This window comes from Dermochelys coriacea, chromosome 8, assembly GCF_009764565.3.
Source record: "Dermochelys coriacea isolate rDerCor1 chromosome 8, rDerCor1.pri.v4, whole genome shotgun sequence".
Lineage (NCBI taxonomy): Eukaryota > Metazoa > Chordata > Testudines > Dermochelyidae > Dermochelys > Dermochelys coriacea.
Window position 1 is genome coordinate 49,552,786 of NC_050075.1, and position 21,148 is coordinate 49,573,933.

Genomic DNA, 21,148 nt, shown 5'->3' on the forward strand with positions numbered 1-21,148 from the left:
TATGACATAAGACTTCCCACAACCTCCCCTCCCATAGGGCATGCAGCCAGCCAGCACAACTCCAAAAGTGAGGTTGGCTGATTTAGTGCAGCCCCTAAGTGGGTCTTGAGTAGAGCCCCAGGGATTAAAGCTTTCAGTATAATTTGAATGAGGAGGTATGGCCATGGTGTAGTAGGGCTTCTGAGGGAGTCATGCTGCCTCATGGAGAGGTCTCAGAATGGTCACATGTTTGGAGGGTCAAGCTCATTGTTGCGTCCTCAGTCATGGAAAACCTGACCCAGGATTGCTTGATGCACCTGGAAGTTGGCTGTAAATGTGCCCTTTCTGCATTTTTTCCCATGAGGGCCTGATATAGCCTGGAATTTTTGAGAAATGTTTTTCTAATGTCCAGTTAACAATGATTGTTTTGATGACAATTTGTTTTTTACCATGGTTTTCTAGATAAGAACTATGTACCAGCTAAGCTAAATATTCTCATTTACCTTTGTAGTGGGAATGCTAATGGCAGTTGTGCATTTACAATCCCAAGCATTGAATTGAGACTAGAATATTGTTTACACTGTGTTTGAATAAGGTTCTGAAGAAAGATCCTAACACTGTTTGAAATCAGTATAGACAAGGCCTAACTCATGTTTTCCTCAAGGAGAATAAATTATTCCCCTCAGATTTTTTTGGTACCTAATAGAACTGTGTGAATTACTCTTTTTTTCTGGTTTGCTGGCAGTTCAAATATTTTTTTAAATTTTTTTCAGGTTGACTCAAAACAAAACTTTTTCAAAAATTGTGATGAATTGAAAAGAGGAAATAAATTAGTTTTAGATCAAACCAAACATTTCATTTGACCTAAAACAAAACATTTGGTTTTTATTTCAAGGTTTTTAATGTTTTAAAAAATAAAATTTCAGAAAATTAAAAGTAATTTTGAATTTAAAAAATTGAAACCCTTAGATTTTTTTCAGAATCTCTTACAATCACCTGGGCAAAGTGAATTTTGAAATTTTACAGCTATGGTATTTCAAATCTCTGCATTGTCATTCAAAGTGTCTTTGTGTGTTTCTCCCTGCAGATGCCAGAGGAGCAGGCCTTTTGTGTGCTGGTGAAGATCATGTATGACTATGGCTTGCGAGACCTTTACAAAAATAACTTTGAAGATCTTCACTGCAAATTTTACCAACTAGAGAAACTAATGCAGGTAGGACCAGGATCAAGCACTCTAATCCTGTCATACATGGTAATGTTGGGTGGGGAAGAGGTAAACTCTTCTCTTGCAGCTTTAGAAAAATACAACTTTCTCCTTTCAGAAGTGTATTGGATCAATTCTTGAATCCTAAGAGCCCCAACATGAGGGACATTTAAGATCTGAAGCTAAACATTGTGGTTGGGTCTGTGTCTGTTTTCTTTTGGCTTCCATATACTTCCTGTTGCTAACTTTTTTGATTCAAAGAGACGATATTTATGGTTCTCTCTCCCCTTCTCTTTTTATTTGATAAATTGATGTGTCTACAGTAGAACTTCCGAGTTCTAACAAAATATGAGAATATTTTGGTGTAGGATTGTCTTAGTTTGCATGACTTGCATTATGAGTTAAGATATACAAGCTGGGACAATTCTATGAATATGAAAAATAAGTCTAACACAGGTCATTTTGCAGGTCACGGGGTCATCCTATTTTGACTCGATATGCATCTAGTTTTTCTTCACATTTTAATTTTTTATATTAAAAGCAATTTAACTCTGACTAAACCATTATAAGTTTTATACGCTGTTGTGCTGACTAATAAGCCATTATTAACAGTCCATTAAGATTTGACCTGTGGTGCAGTTACAATAATGGAAGCTTGCTGTTGGAATCAGTTAACCAGAGTAAAAATACAACTGTTCTGCCAACTTCCCTTTCTGAGATTTAAAAACTAAAATACAATCTTGGGCACACACAACCCCTTTGAACTCGCTTTCCAGGATGACAATTTACTGATACTTATGTGGTGCTACATAGAAAAAAAATACATTAATTTGTTCTCATTGTTTTTTTTCAATATTTGTACCAAACAACTACAATGAACTTTACCGAGTAAGTATATTTTTAATGAACAATTTAAATGATCTACAATTGACATTACTATATACCTGGTAGCTGATGTTTACTGCATTCCTGGCCTGTGGAACTTGCCTCGTTGTCTAATTGTTAATGTTTTTTAGTTTTTTGCTTATCTTTCGTGATCCCTGATGCTGATTTAAACTTCCTGCTCCAATGTCCATAATTTAATTGTTTTCCCAGAAGAAACCATTTATAAGAAAAGCATTAACGATTTTTTAAAATCGATAGTTATGCACATGTTATATTTGGCACAACTACTCTATCTTTCCATATTTAATGTGCTATAATTTCTCTTTCTAATCCCATGGTAGATTATTGATTTGATTTTGCTTTTAAAGCTAGCATGATAGTATCTCTGGTGTGTAACATAGAGAAGCCTCCAAAAAATGAGAGTGAAATCCTGTCCCCACTGAAGTCTGTGACAAAACTCCTATTGGCTTTAATGGAGCCAGGATTTCACTTTGCTCTTTTCTCAAACCTCCAATAACCTTGCTGGCAGTGTGTTTCTGAAACTGGAGGATCCTTGGGTGACATTTAAGCATTTCCCCCTCCCCCCCTTTTTTTTTCTTACTCTAGGAGCAGCTACCTGATTTATATAGCCATTTCTCAGACTTGAACCTGGAAGCTCACATGTATGCATCCCAGTGGTTTCTCACCCTCTTTACTGCCAAGTTCCCACTCTGCATGGTCTTCCACATCATTGATTTACTACTCTGTGAGGTAAAATGACACCGTCTTTGAATCAGAAGAAATGCTTTTTGTCTAAAAAAATGTTAATAATTTTCCTTTTTTACCCCATTTTGTTGGAAGATTTCGTCATTTGTTGTTCAGTTTCTATCAGATTAATTTCTAAATGAATGCTGAATGTGTTAAACTGAAGACACTACCAAGGCACCTTGCTCTTTATAAATGTAGTTTTGCACTAGCTGGAAGTGATTAACTTTTTCAGGATGGACTTTTAAATAAGTGTAAGTTCATTTAGTTAGCCATTTAATTTTTTAAAATGGATAGTTCATCCAAGTTTAATAAATCTGGCTTCTGGCAACCATCCAATTGCTCAGATGAGACTGCTGTGGTAGAACTTTACATTGTTTCCCCAGATCAGAGCATCCAAAGACAATGTGAATATTACATGTTGTTTCTGATAGCCTGGTATTTCACATATAGTGGAGAATTACCAAACAGTGCTGGTATATTAAACTCTTAGGCCTGACAGGTAGAAAATAATCAAAAGAAAATAATCAAGCACTGCCTTACTCCAGAGAACAGAGTTGCAGTTTCTTCAGGCATGTCTGCACTAAAAACTTAAGTCAACCTATTTTAGATCAATTTACAGACACTGCAGTAATTACTGCGGTGGTTCATATCCACACTGCTCTTCTTCTGTTGATGGTACACATCCTCACCAGGTGCGCTTCCACCGACTTAAGAAGGGTAGTGTGGGGGGCTGACAGCAAGGGCTCTCAGCATCGCGCGCATCTTCCCACTGGTAGTCCACTACTCGCTGGGAGCTCAACAGCCCCATCCCACATGGACCAGGGCAGATGTGCTCGGCTTCTCAGCTCCCCGATGGGAATGGGGCAGTCGAACCAGGCTTCTCAGTCCCCTCCAGGAGCCTGGCTGCCCACCAGGCTTTTGGCTCACCACTGGGAGCATGGCAGCCAACCAGCCGTTCTCCTGGCGGGGAGATCTGCGCCCGGAGTCTGGTCAGCTCCCGTGCTCCCAGCAAGGAGTGGGGAGCCTGGCTGCAGCCTGGTTGGGGAGCCAGGAGCCTGGGCAGCAGCCTGAGCCAGGGTGGCAGCCTGTCTTGGAGCAAAGACTGGACTGCAGCCTGGCTGGGGAGATGGCTTTTTTGTCAATTTCACAGCTCCAGCAGAGGTGGGGTAAAGATTATTTTATTTACTTTTCGGCAGCAGTGTGTTCCAGTTTGGGCTCAAACCATTTAGGTCTTCTTTCTCTAACAATTTCTTAGTTGTGTTAGTATAACAAACAGAGGAGAACAGAGCATCAGTGCCACCCATTTCACTTATGTGCACCCTATTCCTTACAGAGTAAATCATACACTGAGTTCAGCATTTTGATCTCTTTGGAATTAAGTTAGCAAGTTTATTTTCAAAACAGAATTGTGTCATAGAATCCTAGAATATCAGGGTTGGAAGGGACCTCAGGAGGTCATCTAGTGCAACCCCCTGCTCAAATGGACCAATCCCCAATTAAATCATCCCAGCCAGGGCTTTGTCAAGCCTGACCTTAAAAACCTCTAAGGAAGGAGATTCCTCCACCTCCCTAGGTAACCCATTCCAGTGCTTCACCACCCTCCTAGTGAAAAAGTTTTTCCTAATATCTAACCTAAACTTCCCCCACTGCAACTTGAGACCATTACTCCTTGTTCTGTCATCTGGTACCACTGAGAACAGCCTTTTGTTCAGCATTTTGATCTCTTTAGAATTAAGTTAGCAAGTTTATTTTCAAAACAGAATTGTGTCATAGAATCCTAGAATATCAGGGTTGGAAGGGACCTCAGGAGGTCATCTAGTCCAACCCCCTGCTCAAAGCAGGACCAATCCCCAATTAAATCATCCCAGCCAGGGCTTTGTCAAGCCTGACCTTAAAAACCTCTAAGGAAGGAGATTCCTCCACCTCCCTAGGTAACCCATTCCAGTGCTTCACCACCCTCCTAGTGAAAAAGCTTTTCCTAATATCTAACCTAAACCTCCCCCACTGCAACTTGAGACCATTACTCCTTGTTCTGTCATCTGGTACCACTGAGAACAGCATAGATCCATCCTCTTTGGAACCTCCTTTCACACAGTTGAAAGCAGCTATCAAATCCCCCCTCATTCTTCTCTTCTGCAGACTAAATAATACCAGTTCCCTGAGCTTCTCCTCATAAATCATGTGTTCCAGCCCCCTAATCATTTTTGTTACCCTCCGCTGGACACTTTCCAATTTTTTCACATCCTTCTTGTAGTGTGGGGCCCAAAATTGGACAAAGTACTCAGACGAGGCCTCACCAATGCTGAATAGAGGGGAATGATCACGTCCCTCGACCTGCTGGCAATGCTCCTACTTATACCCAAAATGCCATTAGCCTTCTTGGCAACAAGGGCACACTGTTGATCATATCCAGTTTCTCGTCCACTGTGACCCCCAGGTCCTTTTCTGCAGAACTGCTGCCTAGCCACTCAGTCCCTAGTCTGTAACGGTGCATGGGATTCTTCCGTCCTAAGTGCAGGACTCTGCACTTGTCCTTGTTAAACCTCAGATTTATTTTGGCCCAATCCTCTAATTTGTCTAGGTCCCTCTGTATCCTATCCCTTCCTTCAAGTGTATCTACCACTCCTCCTAGTTTAGTGTCATCTGCAAACTTGCTGAGGATGCAATCCACGTCATCCTCCAGATCGTTAATGAAGATATTGAACAAAACCGGCCCCAGGACCGACCTTGGGGCACTTTGCTTGATACCGGCTGCCAACTAGACATGGAGCCATTGATCGCTACCCATTAAACCCGATGATCTAGTCAGCTTTCTATCCACCTTATAGTCCATTCATCCAGCCCATACTACTTTAACTTGCTGGGGAGAATACTCTGTCTGCGGGCGCGATCAGTCTCTGTCAATCTAATGTATCCCTACACTCTGGTTCTTGAAGAGAAAGTTATATCTATTCACTCCAGACTCTTTCGGCCACTGTCATTGTTAGAGACAGTGCAGACAAGAATCCACAGCTTATCACAGCAGTGATTGCCTGTCTGACAATAAAACCACCCTTCACCCTTTATTGTATTAACCCTGATAAGAAACTACAAATGCTGAAGAAAATGTAGATTATTTTGTTTTTTTTTTAAACTCAACTCTAGAAACATTGAAATACAGATGTCATATCTGGTAGCCTCTGTCTCATCTTGTTTGGCGAAAACGCACAGAAAAAAAGATAAAACCTTTTTTTTCCTTTTTGAAAGTATAAATAAAGCAGTTTAAGAGGAAAAATTGGAATCTGCCACAAAAGTAAACCTAGCATTGACCTATGAACCCCATGAAAATGATGCTAATTATGGTTCTACTGGATTAACATTTTGTGCCAGACAGAAATAATTTCCAGGTGGGGTTTATCAATTTTCATTTTATCTGTGCTGGGAGAGGGAAGAACATTGATAAGGATTTGAGGGAGGAAAACCCTTTAATGCTAAAGGGGCCTAATTTATGATGGCTAAACAATAATCAGAAATATTGAAGAAATGGAGGGCTAGTGGGAAGTCATGTGTAGAAATCTCAAGCACCAGCAGGAAAATGTCTCAGACAGAAAACAAAGCAACAGTACAGACCAGCCAGAAAATAACTCTGACTTCCAGAAAGAATCCAGCCTAAAAATTCTTGGGCTCCTGAGAATTTGTTAGAGGAGATAATGGTCAAAAATAGTATTAGGGTTGGCCTATGGTTAAATCAAAAATGTGTCTGGCCCTCAACAGAGAAGGAAAATAAAACCTAAGGGCATATGGAGCTTGAAAAAAAGGACAAGAAATGGGTCTTTAATTTAGGACTACAGTCATATTGTAAAGCTATGTCTCCAGGCAGCCTCCAAGAAGAGCTATGCAGCATAGCATTGTCTGCATTAAATAGCTCTTTCCTTTATTTCTCAGCATATCTGTAATTCCAGCAAGGGGAAGGGAAAGGGGAAAAAAGTAGGTGCAGCAGTTAACAATGGAAAATGTCCATCCAAAAAAAAAAAAAAAGAAAACCTTTGAAGTGAGCTGTGTTGTGGGCTTTTTATGGGTTTCCAGCCTTTTCATTAACTTGTCTTTGTCATAAATACAGATGAATTTTGAATAGCTTTTAACTTCCTTCCTGGCTGTGCTTTCTCTATGTCTCTATCCTGCCTGTAGTTGACAAAATATTTACATCTTCAGTAACTCTTTCATGCAAGAAAAAATGTCTGAAGAAAGAAAAATGGGGAACCAAACGCTGAATAGATGGTCAGAGCTAGTCATTGGCAATGAGATTCTCTGGTCCCCATGAAAATGATGCTAATTATGGTTCTACTGGATTAACATTTTGTGCCAGACAGAGATAATTTCCAGGTGGGGTTTATCAATTTTCATTTTATCTGTGCTGGGAGAGGGAAGAACATTGATAATTCAAAGGGGTATTTTAAATCCTCATTCCAGAAAGGAAAAGCATTTTTTGGTGACAGCAGTATCTTATAACGAGCAAGTATGCTGCTTTCCACTGAAAGTCTCATGGAAGTGGTCACTAATGAATCTTAATAGGTGGGTAAAATAAGAATTTTGGGGGATGGAGGATAGGAAAGAGGAGAAATTAAATGGCAAACCAGTAATATAGTGATAGATAATGAACTGCTGTTCAGGATTTCTTTTTTTAGCATTATAGTGGTGTTTGTGCGTCTACAGCAAAGATCTTTTAATCTTTTCCGTATACATAGTTTGATGGAGATAATATCTTCCTTATTAAAATTCATAGCAGTCTGGAACTTGCCATGCAAGATCACACTGAATGTTGGGAGAATATCAAATGGTTAGGTTTAAATGTGCGTTCAAAGGCTCAGATGTGTATCCAAACCACTGCCTTTGTTTGAGCATTCCCCCCATCCCACCATCATCCTCCCTGTGACCTCCAGTCATCAACTTCCCCTCTACCCATCTCCCAACTGTTGAAGATGTGATGTAGGCCTAGGATGCTCCACATTTCCAATGTCCCTGCATTAATGCCTCCTAGGAATTCCTCATTATTTGTCACCTCGGTGTCCACGCCCTGTCTGGAATGGGGAGGATTTTATGGCTGAGGGATTTGAGCAGAGGCTATTGCTGATGGCTAGAGAGGATTAGGGTGGGGGGTATGCTTGTCACTGTTATTGATTATTTATTTATTTAGATTTTAACAATAGTAAGAAATAAGCCATACAAAATGCTCTAGGCACTCCGAATAATTAATCTTACAAGAACACAGCAGAATTAAAAAATCACAAATGGGTTGCAAATGTAGCCCGTTAGTAGAATTAAACAATCAAAAACTGTAACAAAGTAACAGGAACATATCCTCATACAAGAACAACAGGCTATAATGTTCAGGCATAAAGGAACATATCCATATACTAACCCTTCCCCACAAACCCTGTGAAGGAAATGGCTTTTGAAGCTTAACCAGAACGTAATCAAGTTGGAGCTCTCTGGACCAGTCTGCAGGATATTGATAGTTGGAAGGCGAGCAGCAGAGAATTAAACTAGGTTGAATTAAACCTAGATTTAAGGAGTGTGGAGTTTTACATAGTGGAATAGAGTGTTAGGAGAACTAAAGGTCTCCCCCATCTAATAGATTTCCATATAACATTCTTAAATAGCTTACTTTTGAGTAGATCACTTCAACCCCAAATGAGAAGAGCTCTCCTTTCAATTCAGTTCTCATAAAAGTAGGTAAGATAGGATCACCCTCTATTGTCGGCAATCCTTGAGACTCACGTTCCTCAATCTCATTTTATCTCCAGTAACCTGATTCTTCACTGTGCTACATCGCTTGCCTTCTTTAAACACTTACTCAAATTGGCTTATCCCACCACTTTCTTCCCCATTGGTTGCATTTTAAAGTCAAACTTGCCATCCCTTCTTGATCATTGTGGAGATCCCAGGAAAAATGGTAATTCTTCCTTTTTAAAAAAGTGGTTGTATTTGCTATATAGGGCTTTCTTATTGTATGTATATAAATTAGTTTAGAAATACTAAAGATCATATTTAATAGATCCAGGGTCTCTTATCTTACTCTTTTTGTTTCTATTTGACAAGTTGCTTTCTTACGAGTGAACTTTCTTAGTATCCTGTGCCACATACTCAGTTCTTTCACAACACTGAATTCTTGGTCCATGTATGTATATATAATAGATATTTAGATAATTGTACTGAATCTCAGTGAGTTAACATTTTACATATTTTTTCGTAAATATGCATTTTAAAAAAATGTGTTTACACAAGTCTAACTACGTATTTATTAGAGAGCAAAAAAAAAAAAATCCTGACAGGTAAATTAGACACCTTTTATTACCTTTCATTAAATTTTCTGTTAAAGGAAAATGTTCAATACAAGGTGTCATGATACAAGCAGTATTGTCAAAAGCCAGGAGGTTCAGTGCTAAAGCTGTTACTCCATTATTAACTTTGAATTTCCTGATGCTTGTTGGTTTGTGTCACAGCTTTAATAATAACTTGAAATCTTATGTTTAGTTATTGATTACAGAAGGCCATTTTTGTGCAAAACTTTGAGGATGTGGAAGTGCATAAGGATTACATTTCTCTCCTTCTAAAGAGTATACATTAAATATTAGCACACATCTGGTGAGGCTTGGTGCATGTTTGGTAGTATCTGTCATACCAGAAAGAGTCAGATGTCACAAAAATGAATGGTCTGGATGTCGAGCTGCCATTTTGGGATCAACATTTCTGAAGACTGAGTAGAAATGAGTTACACAGAATTCAATCTATTTTTTTGTAAATTATATGTATTATAATTATAGTATTCAGAGACTGGAAAATCTGAGCCACAGAGAGGTGAAGCTAACTTTCCTAAGGTCACACAGCGACATAATGGTAGAGCTGGGAATAGAACAGATCTTGTGACTCCTTGTCCTATATTATAACCCTGGACCATTCTCCTTCCATAAATATTCAGCCCAGAATTTGTGTAAAAATAATGTTCAGAATCAGCCTTGGTAGATTATTTGTGTAAAATAATAGACTGATAGATTTGATTGTAAATAAATCTTAGAAAATGTTGTTTAAATCTAGTGAGTGGGCATGAATTCAGAGTTAAATTGTGTAGCTCTATTGTATAGCTATGATTCTTGAGGAGTTCTAGGTTTCATAATGAAATAGTTAAAGTCGCAAAGGGATTATACACATTGTCATGGAAGGTTTGATTTTTCCAGTGCTGGGAATGTAGGTGCTTGGAAACACTAAGCAGAATGGTATAACTCAGACCATAAGACTGGTCTGCTCAGCACATTAGTTCTGACTCTAGTACTAGAAGTCATAATAGCCTGTTATTTTTTATCTATTGTTGTCAAACTCTGCTGTGATTCCATCAACAAAGCCAAGTTGAAAAAGAACAGATTAATATTTAACCTGTTAAACTTCCTCAGGAATTGGATCTGGAACAAACCCACTTCCTCCCCAAATCTACAGTGGGGTAAAATGTGAATTTAAAAAAATAGTGTACAATATTTTATCTTACCAAGGTTCTGTTGACAAAAATACTGGAACTTTTCAGAATTAGCTATATAGTCTATCAAACCTGTAATTAAGCATCTGCCAGCATTTCCATTATGCATGTTTTATTAAAGTTTATTAAATGATAGAGAGGGTTCTCTAAAAATAACCCCTATTTTAGAGTTGTAACAGTTCAGACTTAAAAACTAGCTTTAGATCAAAATTCTGTGCAGAAAGTTTCAGCATGAAAATATACCATTGCAGCAGTTGCACAGAGGTGTGTTAGGTTCTGTTTCCCTACACTCCTGTAAGTCAAAAACAACTTTATTTGCTTTAAGTAAAAAGGGTGTAGATCAGTGATCCCCAAACTGTGGGGTGCACCAAGGAAAATTCAGGGAGCACAGCGGGACCTGGGTCCATCCCTATGGGGGGCAGGGAGGGAGCACCCACCCAGCCCCACTCTGCCACCACCTCGCTCTGGCCCCGCCCCCAGCCACAGCTCGGGCCGCAGCCTCAGCCACGCTCCTAGCTGCAGCCACGGCCCTGGCCTTGGCTCCCGGCCCCAGCCACAGCTCTGCTTCCAGCCCTGGCTCCCGACCACAGCTCCAGCCCTGCTCTTGTCCATGGCTTCTGGGAGGGGGTGTGGGGGAGGACATGGACAGGTTTCATTATGGGTAAGGGGCAGGCATGACAGAAAAAGTTGGAGGGCCACTGGTATAGATGATCAAACTTTAAGTTTAGGCTAAATGCCCTTGCCCCTTTTTTTTTTCCTCTTTAGTCCATAGCCAAGAACTTCTTCCACATCTCTGTCAGATGCTGTGGAGGTGTTTTCTTTTCTTATGTCAACCAACCACCCTCATAGCATCCAATGTTAACTGGGTGGGATTTTCTTCTGAGTCCATTAACATTAGTCCTTAAGAGTTTATTGCAGGGTGGGATGGGTAGGTTATCAACAACGCTCATGCTTAAGGATTAAAGGGTAGGATTTGAACCTGTATGTCCAATATGGTACTCCAGATCCACTAGACCCACTATTTAGTAGTTTGAGAGAAAAGAGTAAATGAATTAGTTATTTCACTCTCAGAACAGGTTAAATGAATTGTTCGTCCATTTGTTAGTTGACAGGATTCCATATCACATCCCTTCCATTACCACAGGCATTAATTGACACTGCTCTTTGCAGTCTCACAGGGTAAAGTATTGAATAGGCATGGTATCCGTAATGTGGCTAATAGAGGACTTTCATCTAAAAGGTTGTCAATCCATTATCTTTGCCCAGAGTTAAAAGATCACTGAAGATTACAAGTTCCTTTTTTTAAAAAAAGTGTAACTACAGCTGTGTAGTGTGTCTTAAAATATTAAAATGCTAGGACTTTGTATCAGGACTACATACCTGATACATAAAAAGGTGTGTGTTTATGTACATATATTTATATATAGATTTTTATATTGTCAATTTTGAGATTAGAATTATACAGCCAGTGGATTTCATCCATGTCCTCCTCTCCCCCTACCCCACCCCCACAAAATTAAGGTAGTGGAGGTAAGTCAAGTTTGCTATCTCTGAACTCTCTTGCTTTCATGCGTTTACGTCAGACATTTAGACCTATTTTAAGCATAACTGTAGTTGAATTTATCTTATGGTTACTACTTTACCCCATAGGGGTTGGGGAGAAGGTTTCCAGTACTGGAACAGAAATAAATGCAAACAGTTCAGCAATTGGTGTAGTATATGGCTGAATGAACCTTTAAAGATTTTGTTTTAAATGGTTTAGATTAGAATCACAAAGGGCTTAAAACTAGTTTCAAACTAATGCTCACAAAAACAGAGGAAGCCTAAATTGCTTGAGTGAATGAATATAAAACTGCAGCCACACACAGTACCAATCTCTTTCATTGCCACTGGATCATCAGAAAACAGACCATAATTACCCTCCTCTAAGCTGTATAGAAAAAAAAAATCCAAGCCTGGGTCTAAGAAAGGACTACTTAATGGAGGACACCCAGGAGGGCATGAGGTGGCCACAAGAAGACCCAAGATTCAACAAAACCCCTTTTGTTGCCATCCAACTAGTCCTATGTGCATCTGTAATTTAGGTACCTTTCATTCTTAGATGCAGTTTATTTATCCCAAAAGTAATGTGCAGTTTCAGGACAAAGCTGATGACAGAAAGTGAGAACTGTCTCAGACCAATCTATAACTCAGGATAACTTATGTGAGCAGAAGTTGCCCTCTTGGTCTTGTTGATTTTATGAGGGGGAGCAGATGAAGGGAGGAAGAGTTTGGAGTAAATTGCTTTGGCTGCTTTTGTTTTTAAAAAAGAAATATTTCTCTTTTTGAAGATGTGTGTCATGAGGTAGGAGCATCAGGTTCTGGGGAGATCAAAACAGAGATTTTGTGGCCCAAGTGGCCTTGCCCCCAGTATTGCCACAGCTGCCCTGGCTCCCAGGACAGCACGGCCCAACGACCAGAGTCAATGCAGCTGCCCTTCAGTGCAGGGCAGTGTGGCCCAATGTCCAGAATCAATGCAATGCAGCCGCCCTTTGGTTCAGGGCAGCACGGCCCAATGGCCAAAGTCAGTCTAGCAGTTCTGTAGATCAGAGCAGTATGGCCCAAAGGCCTAGGTCAGTAGGGCAGTCCTTCTGCTGCACCATTCACCCTTCTGGGTGCTGGCTGCCTCACTGGCAGGGCAGCGAGGGTGGGGAGGCCCGGACCCACCCAGGTTCCCGACCCAGGGCCCTAGAGAATCAGTGCTTCCACAATCAGTCTTGGTCACCCAGTACCTTCAGTCCTGCTCCCTGGATCGCTTCCTTCCCTTCCTTCCAAGGCTATAGCCTTGTGGCCTCCATTGTCTCTCCTCCGTCGTCGTTGGCTGGGGGTCTGTTGGAGACTTAGCCTGGTTGGCTTCTGGATCCTGGAGCTCTGGCAGTCTCCCTGTAGGAGCCTGCAACACATGTCTGCTCTTGTCAGGGGCCAGCCCAGCCTGAGCTGAGGTACTCCCTTTTATGCTCTGGTTCCAGCTGGAGCATGCCCAGCTGGGGTAAGGGGGACGTGGCTTCCTCAGCCCACAGAGTGAACCACTTATGAACCAAATTGGGGTAAGTATGCCCCGTCACAATGTGGCTGAAAATTTAGCAAATTTCTGTGTCCTGTGCTGAATGCTGAATTATGGTGGAGAGGAGAGAGACATCCAGCACATAATTTAAAAAGTAACTTTTAAAAAATTCTTTGATTCTAAATCAACTGGGTGGATCTCATTTTTTTGCTGCTGTCTCAGAATTCATGTGTGTTTTGGCTTCAATGCTACCCTGCTAGAAATCTTTACTGTATCATTGAGCATGGGAGATTGGGAACATTTCACTTTTTTTTCCCCCATGTAGCATATTTTTACATTTTGTCTTTTTCTTTTTAATTATTATTTTAAGGGTAAACCTAAAGATTAAACTGGGATTTATGTTAATTCTCAAGAATCTGGTCATTGCGACAGCAAAGTTTCCTGATTTGGTGAAGCTCCAGAAAGACACATTCAGGGACCTCCCAGGCAACCCACCTCTTGCTAACATACATAAAGAGTATACATATATTTTTTATAATGTGATGAATGCAACCCATAGCTTGAATGACATTGAGCACATATTTCTGATCTTAGTTTCGCTTAAAACTTTGTTTTCTAGTTCATCATTAATAAACATCCTCTAAATGTTTTCTAAGACTGTTGCTTTGGCCAGAATTTAAGGCCTTGTCTACACTGTAAAGTGTTTGTCAGTACAGCTGTACCATTATAGATATACCAGCAAGCCCTTCTACAGGGGAGACAGATTAAAGAGCTCTTTGCTGGTTTAGCTTTATTCCAGTTCTCCTCCCCCTCCCTCAAAAAAATAAACTATACAAGCAAAAATATTGTTGATGGTATAATTTTGTCTACACTTGTCTTTTGCTGGGCATATCTATGTTGATTAGGGAAGTGATCCCCCCCCCCCCCCTAACTGAGATGGGTATTCTGGCAAAACTTCCAAGGGTATGTCTACACTACGAAATTAGGTCAAATTTTAAGTCGATTTTTAGGAAGCGATTTTATATAGTCGATTGTGTGTGTCCCCACTAAGCGCATTAAGTTGGCGGAGTGCGTCCCCAGTACCGTAGCTAGTGTAGACTTTCGGAGCATTGCACTGTAGGTAGCTATCCCACAGTTCCCGCAGTTTCTGCTGCCCATTGGAATTCTGGGTTGAGCTCCCGATGCCTGATGGGGCAAAAACATTGTTGCAGGTGGTTTTGGGTACATGTCATTGACCCTCCCCCCCCCCCCCCCCGTAAAAGCAATGGTAGACAATTGTTTCGCGCCTTTTTTCCATGCAGACACCATACTGCTGTCAGCAGATGGTGCAGTAGGACTGCTAACCGTCATCGTCATCCACCGCTTCCGCTGCAACTCTGTTCTCCTGGTGCCATGAATCCACCTCGCAGGTCCTCTCGTCATTCTGTATAAATATCTATTCTCATGGCATCCGTCATCATCCATCGCTACCGCTGCAACTCTGCTCTCCTGGTGCCATGAATCCACCTCGCAGGCCCTCTCGTCGTTCTGTATAAATATCTATTCTCATGGCATCCATTGTCATCCACCGCTTCCGCTGCAACTCCGCTCTCTTGCAGACTACATATCACGGCAAGCATGGAGCCTGCTCAGCTCACCGCTCTGTTGTGAGCATTGTAAATACCTCATGCGTTATCCTGCAGTATATGCAGAACCTGCAAAAGCAGGCGACGACAGCATGATCAAGATAGTGATGAGGACATGGACACAGACTTCTCTCAAAGCACGGGCCCTGGCAATTTGGACGTCAGGGTGATAATGGGGCAGGTTCCTGCCGTGGAACGCCAATTCTGGGCCTGGGAAACAAGCACAGACTGGTGGGACGGCATAGTGTTGCAGGTCTGGGATGATTCCCAGTGGCTGCGAAACTTTCGCATGTGTAAGGGCACTTTCATGGAACTTTGCGACTTGCTTTCCCCCGCCCTGAAGTGCAAGAATACCAAGATGAGAGCAGCCCTCACAGTTCACAAGCAAGAGACGATAGCCCACTGGAAGCTTGCAACGCCAGACAGCTACCAGTCAGTCGGGAATCAATTTGGAGTGGGCAAATCTACTGTGGGGACTGCTGTAATCCAAGTAGCTAACGCAATCACTGAGCTGCTGCTATCAAGGGTAGTGAATCTGGGAAATGTGCAGATCATAGTGGATGGCTTTGCTGCAATGGGGTTCCCTAACTGTGGTGGGGCGATAGACGGAACGCATATCCCTATCTTGGGATCGGACCACCTTGGCAGCCAGTATGTAAACCACAAGGGGTACTTTTCAATGGTGCTGCAAGCACTGGTGGATCACAAGGGACGTTTCACCGACATCAAAATGGGATGGCTGGAAAGGTGCATGACGCTCGCATCTTCAGGAACTCTGGTCTGTTTCAACAGCTGCAGGAAGTAACTTACTTCCCAGACCAGAATATTACTGTTGGGGATGTTGAAATGCCTATGGTTATCCTTGGGGACCCAGCCTACCCCTTAATGCCATGACTCATGAAGCCATACACAGGCAATCTGGACAGTAGTAAGGAGCAGTTCAACTATAGGCTGAGCAAGTTGCAGAATGGTGGTAGAATGTGCATTTAGACGTTTAAAAGCTCACTCACAGTTTACTTACTAGGTGAGACCTCAGTGAAACCAGTATTCCCATTGTTATTGCTGCTTGCTGTGTGCTCCATAATATGTGTGAGAGTAAGGGAGAGACGTTTATGGTGGGGTGGGAGGTTGAGGCAAATCGCCTGGTGGCAGATTACGGACAGCCAGACACCAGGGCGGTTAGAAGAGTACAGGAGGGCGCGGTGTGCACCAGAGAAGCTTTGAAAACCAGTTTCATAACTGGCCAGGCTACGGTGTGACAGTTCTGTTTGTTTCTCCTTGATGAAAACCCTCCCCCTTGGTTGACTCTACATCCCTGTAAGCGAACTGACCTCCCCCCTTTGAACACTGCTTTCAGAGGCAATAAAGTCATTATTGTTTCAAAATCATGCATTCTTTATTAATTCATCACACATGCAGGGGGAAAACTCACAAGGTAGCCCGGGAGGGGTGGGTGAGGAGGGAAGCACCGGATGGGGTGGTGGAGGAGGGAAGGACAAGGCCACACTACAGTTCAAAACTTATTGAATACCAGCCTTCTGTTTCTTGGGCAATCCTCTGGGGTGGAGTGACTGGGTGCCCGTAGCCTCTTCCCCCTCCGTCCTGTCCCCCCCCCCCCCCCCCGCCGCGTTCTTGGGCGTCTGGGTGAGGAGGATATGGAACTTGGGAAGGAGGGCAGGCGGTTATACAGGGGCTGCAGTGGCGGTCTGTTCTCCTGCTGCCTTTCCTGCAGCTCCACCAGATGCCTGAGCATGTCAGTTTGCTCCCCCATTAGGCTCAGCATTGCATCCTGCCTCCTCTCAACATGCTCCTCCCTCCTCTCATTGCATTCATTTAATGCTTTCCTGGACTCTGCCATTGCTTGCCTCCATGCATTTTGCTGAGCTCTTTCATTGCATGAGCTCTGAGAATATCATCGCGAGTGCGTTTTTTTCACCTTCTAATCTGCACTAGCCTCTGGAATGGAGATGATAGGGGGAGCATAGAAACATTTCCAGCTGCGGAAGGAAAAAAAAAAGGGAGAGTAGTATTTAAAAAGATACAGTTTAGAGAACAAAGGGAAGACTATTTCACACTGAATCAAGCAATTCACATTACATAGCACATGTGCTTCACACACCCGCCCCCCCCCACCCCCGCTGCATGGTTAGTAACAGGGAAGATCCCACTCAGCCAAACGCGAACAGCTCAGCATGAAAGGACTCCCCCCACCATGTGGCAAAGGCTTTTAGAGTATCTCCAGGAGAGCTTTATGGAGATGTCCCTCGAGGATTTCCATTCCATCCCCAGACACATTAATAGACTTATCCAGTAGCTATACTGGCCGCAAATGCATCCCAAGTCTTCAGGGCAAATTAATCATTAAACATGCTTGCTTTTAAACCCTGTATTGTATTTACGAAGGTACACTCACCAGAGCTGCCTTCTCCAGCTTCATGGTCTGGGAGCCCGCCTTGGGAGGGTATTAGCTCCAGGGTGAAGCACAGTTCCTGGCTGTTGGGGAGAAGAGATTCTCCGCTTGCCTGCTCTGCATTGTCCTCCTTCTCCTCCTCATCCACAAAATCCTCATCCCTGTTGCGTGAGACTCTCCACACTGGCAGGTGTCCACAGACAGTGGTGGGGCAGTGGTAGGCATAGAAGCAGCAATTATGGGGCTCTGACCCGGGGCGACCATTTGCATCCTTTGTTTTTTGGTAGGCTTGCCTGAGCTCCTTAACTTTCACGCGGCACTGCTGTGTGTCCATGTTGTAGTCTCTGTTCACATGCCCTTGGAGATTTTGGCAAATATATTGGCATTCGTCTTTTGGAACGGAGTTCTGCCTGCACAGATTCTTCTCCCCATACAGTGATCAGATCCAGTACCTCCTGTTCGGTCCATGCTGGAGCTCTTTTGCGATTCTGGGACTCCATGGTCACCTGTGCTGATGAGCTCTGCATGGTCACCTGTGCTGATCAACTCGCCACGCTGGCCAAACAGGAAATGAAATTCAAAAGTTCCCGGGGCTTTTCCTGTCTACCTGGCCAGTGCATCTGATTTGAGAGTGCTGTCTAGAGCAGTCACAATGGAGCACTCTGGGATAGCTCCTGGAGACCAATACCTTCGAATTGCATCCACACTACCCCAAATTCGACCCAGCAAGAGTTGATTTTAGCGCTAAACCCCTCGCTGGGGAGGAGTACAAAAATAGATGTTAAGAGCCCTTTAAGTCAACAAAACAAGCTTGGTTGTGTGATCGGGTACAGGGTTAGATCAACCTAATTTTGCTAAATTCGACCTAAACTCATAGTGTAGACCAGGGCTAAGTGTAGCCCAGCCCAGGCCTAAGAAAAATGTTACCATTGAGGTGTGAGCACCCTATTTAACTTTCCTTTTCTGGCTGTGAGTTTTATTAGTTTCCCCTGTATTAAACTTACTTGCTCTCTGATCATTTGACATTCATTGGACAGGTATTCTTCTGCAAAAAGGAACTATTCAGAAGTTGAATAACTCCCAAATACAAGAAAGCAGTTGGTGAGAATGTCTTTTTTAAGTTGCTGAGCATGCCTGTTAAATTCCCACTGAATTATGTACCGAGTGCTGGTAATAATTGGAATAAGGGTCTAATACAGATTCCATTGAAACCAATTCCTAATTTGCCAGAATCAGACCTTTAGAGAGGCAGAGATAGCGTTATAAAAATGCAGTGCCTTTCAAATATATCAGTCTGTGGTCAGACCCAGATTAGACCCTGAGAGCAGAAGAACATTTATTGTCTATTGTTACTAATTATAGTCTGTAGATATTTTCTCTTTATTTTTGTAGAGCACTGTACAGGCTTTCCTTTATTTTCTTCAGCACCAGCTGTGAACCACGTAGTGCTTTATCACAACACGCCTTTAAACTCTGTCTCCATCATTTTACTTGAAGAGCTTTTGAGCCACTTTCTAGCTAGTCTCCCTAAGGATAATTTTTTTAGGAGTACAGTACATTTCTATGATTCCTACCTAACATGTACTGCCATCTGCTGCTTATGGCTAGGCGCATATTCTAGTCATTCCAGGCAGTACATAAAGCAAAACCACAATATCAAAAAGAACTTAAGTAAATATTACAAATGGAGAAATGACATTATATTAACCATTGTTGTATACGCTGCTGTTGTAGCCCTGTTGGTCCCTGGATATTAGAGAGAGAAGGTGGGTGAGGTAATATCTTTTACTGGACCAAATTCTTTTGGTGAGAGACAAGCTTTCAAGCTTACACAGAGCTCTCCTTCAGGTCTGGGAAACTAACTCTGAGTTATACCTTGAGTTAGTTTCCCAGACCTGAAGAAGAGCTCTGTGTAAGCTTGAAAACTTCTCTCTCCCGAACAGAAATTGGTCTAATAAAATATATTACCTCACCTACTTTGTCTCTGTTATATTAGCCAGTCCAACAAGATCAGCTGCTTTTTTTTTTGGGGAGGATGATGCTACTGAAGCGTGTACTATATTTCTTACTCTGAATATGGGGAAATACTGCCAGCCTCTCAGATACCAGTGTAGGCACCTAGCTTATGACATCCTTTACCTTGACACTTGAGATTTACTGGGATGCTTGCGTTTCAGCCCTCATATTTGTAGGTAATCACCTTATACGATCATTAAATTATATCATCTATTGTTGTGGTTAATTCATATGTAATCAGTGTGTGATGAATAGATTTAAGTTGGAGGTATAGGAATAAGTAGGATTCTATTATAGGGGTATAAGGCTGACCAGCGTTTATGAGTGATTAAGTATATAAACAAGTAAGGCTGTAATGCAAGGCCTGCAGGCTGAGGCCTGTAAGGTTTTAACTTACCTTCTCATGGCCTAATGTGGCTAACCCAAGAATAACCCTGTGCCAGTGAAGTTACAAGATTACTGTAAAATATGTGCTAATGGATGGTGATTGGGAAAATATGCCACAATGTATCACATGTTGCCCGATTGTAACATCTTGAGAAATACTGCAGCAATCACAGGTTACCATGGGGACTTGTAAATGCTAATGAAAATACGGGGTACTAAGAGGATAGCCTCTGAAAAGTGAGGCCTCCCAAATTTTATAGGTATGGAAGTCCAATTAAGGGAAAGGGGGTTGGAACCCTCAAGTGTATGTAGAAGGTTATGGGTGTGAGTGTAACAGAATAAAAGGACTGAACAGTGAGGAAGTATGCGTCAGCAGACCTTCCACAGATGACCACTTGTTGAAAATTTCTCCTATCCTTATGGTACCCTTGGGGATATGAGTATGAAAACATTGATGCTGGACATCTTATGGTATTCTTACACTTCACTTAGGTGTCTGTAACTGAGGCATTAATTATCTGTGTAGTAAAGTTTTTAATAAAGGAAATATTAATAACTTGTGAATGCTGTTGTGGTCCCTACTATCATTCCTCGTGTGCTCCTGGAGTCTCCTGCCCTAATGATATTTCTAATAGTGGGACTCACCCTGCTGATTCTGATAATGTAGCCTTTAGAGACTGCGAACCTTAAGCACAAGTTACTATGGTTTAAAATACCATTGGTAATATCAACCCCTCAATAATATAAAGGCCGTGGAAGCAGCTGATCAGAAGACCTTTTCTCAACTTTGGAATCCATTTGATAATTGTATTTTTAATGTAATAGTAAAATGCACCGTGAGGCTATGATAAGAGCTATATAAACTGAATTAAAGAGGTAGGAGCAGGTTCTTTGAGTGTGCCAAGTGCATTTGGTATAATGAAAAACTCAACATGAATTGTTCCATGTACCATGCTTACCGTCACAACGGTATCTTCCTGTACTTTGGAACAGAGAAACTATGGTACGGCAATTATTTTTGGAATGGGAAATATACACATTTTAATGGCGTCCATTGTACTGTCACTCTGAGATCCTTCACATGCAGTGAATGTAAATCAAATATAGGCAAGTTAAACTCATTCACTGACTGAATTCATCGAAACCTCTTAAACTCACTATACCAAAACAGGTTTCAGAGTAGCAGCCATGTTAGTCTGTATTCGCAAAAAGAATAGGAGTACTTGTGGCACCTTAGAGACTAACAAATTTATTTGAGCATAAGCTTTCGTGAGCTACAGCTCACTTCATTGGATGCATTCAGTGGAAAATACAGTGGGGAGATTTATATACACACACAAAGAAC

General features: G+C 41.9%; 1 protein-coding gene across 5 annotated transcripts in view; it reads left to right on the top strand.

Annotated features, from left to right (window-relative positions):
• RABGAP1L (RAB GTPase activating protein 1 like) overlaps nt 1-21,148 on the top strand; it is a 531,206-nt gene that overhangs the window by 360,152 nt on the left and 149,906 nt on the right. For all 5 annotated transcript variants that reach the window (XM_038413497.2, XM_038413504.1, XM_043491093.1 and 2 more), the window contains exons 16-17: nt 1,067-1,192; nt 2,675-2,818. In XM_038413497.2, the coding sequence (XP_038269425.1) occupies nt 1,067-1,192; nt 2,675-2,818 (270 nt within the window). The remainder of the gene's footprint in view (nt 1-1,066; nt 1,193-2,674; nt 2,819-21,148) is intronic.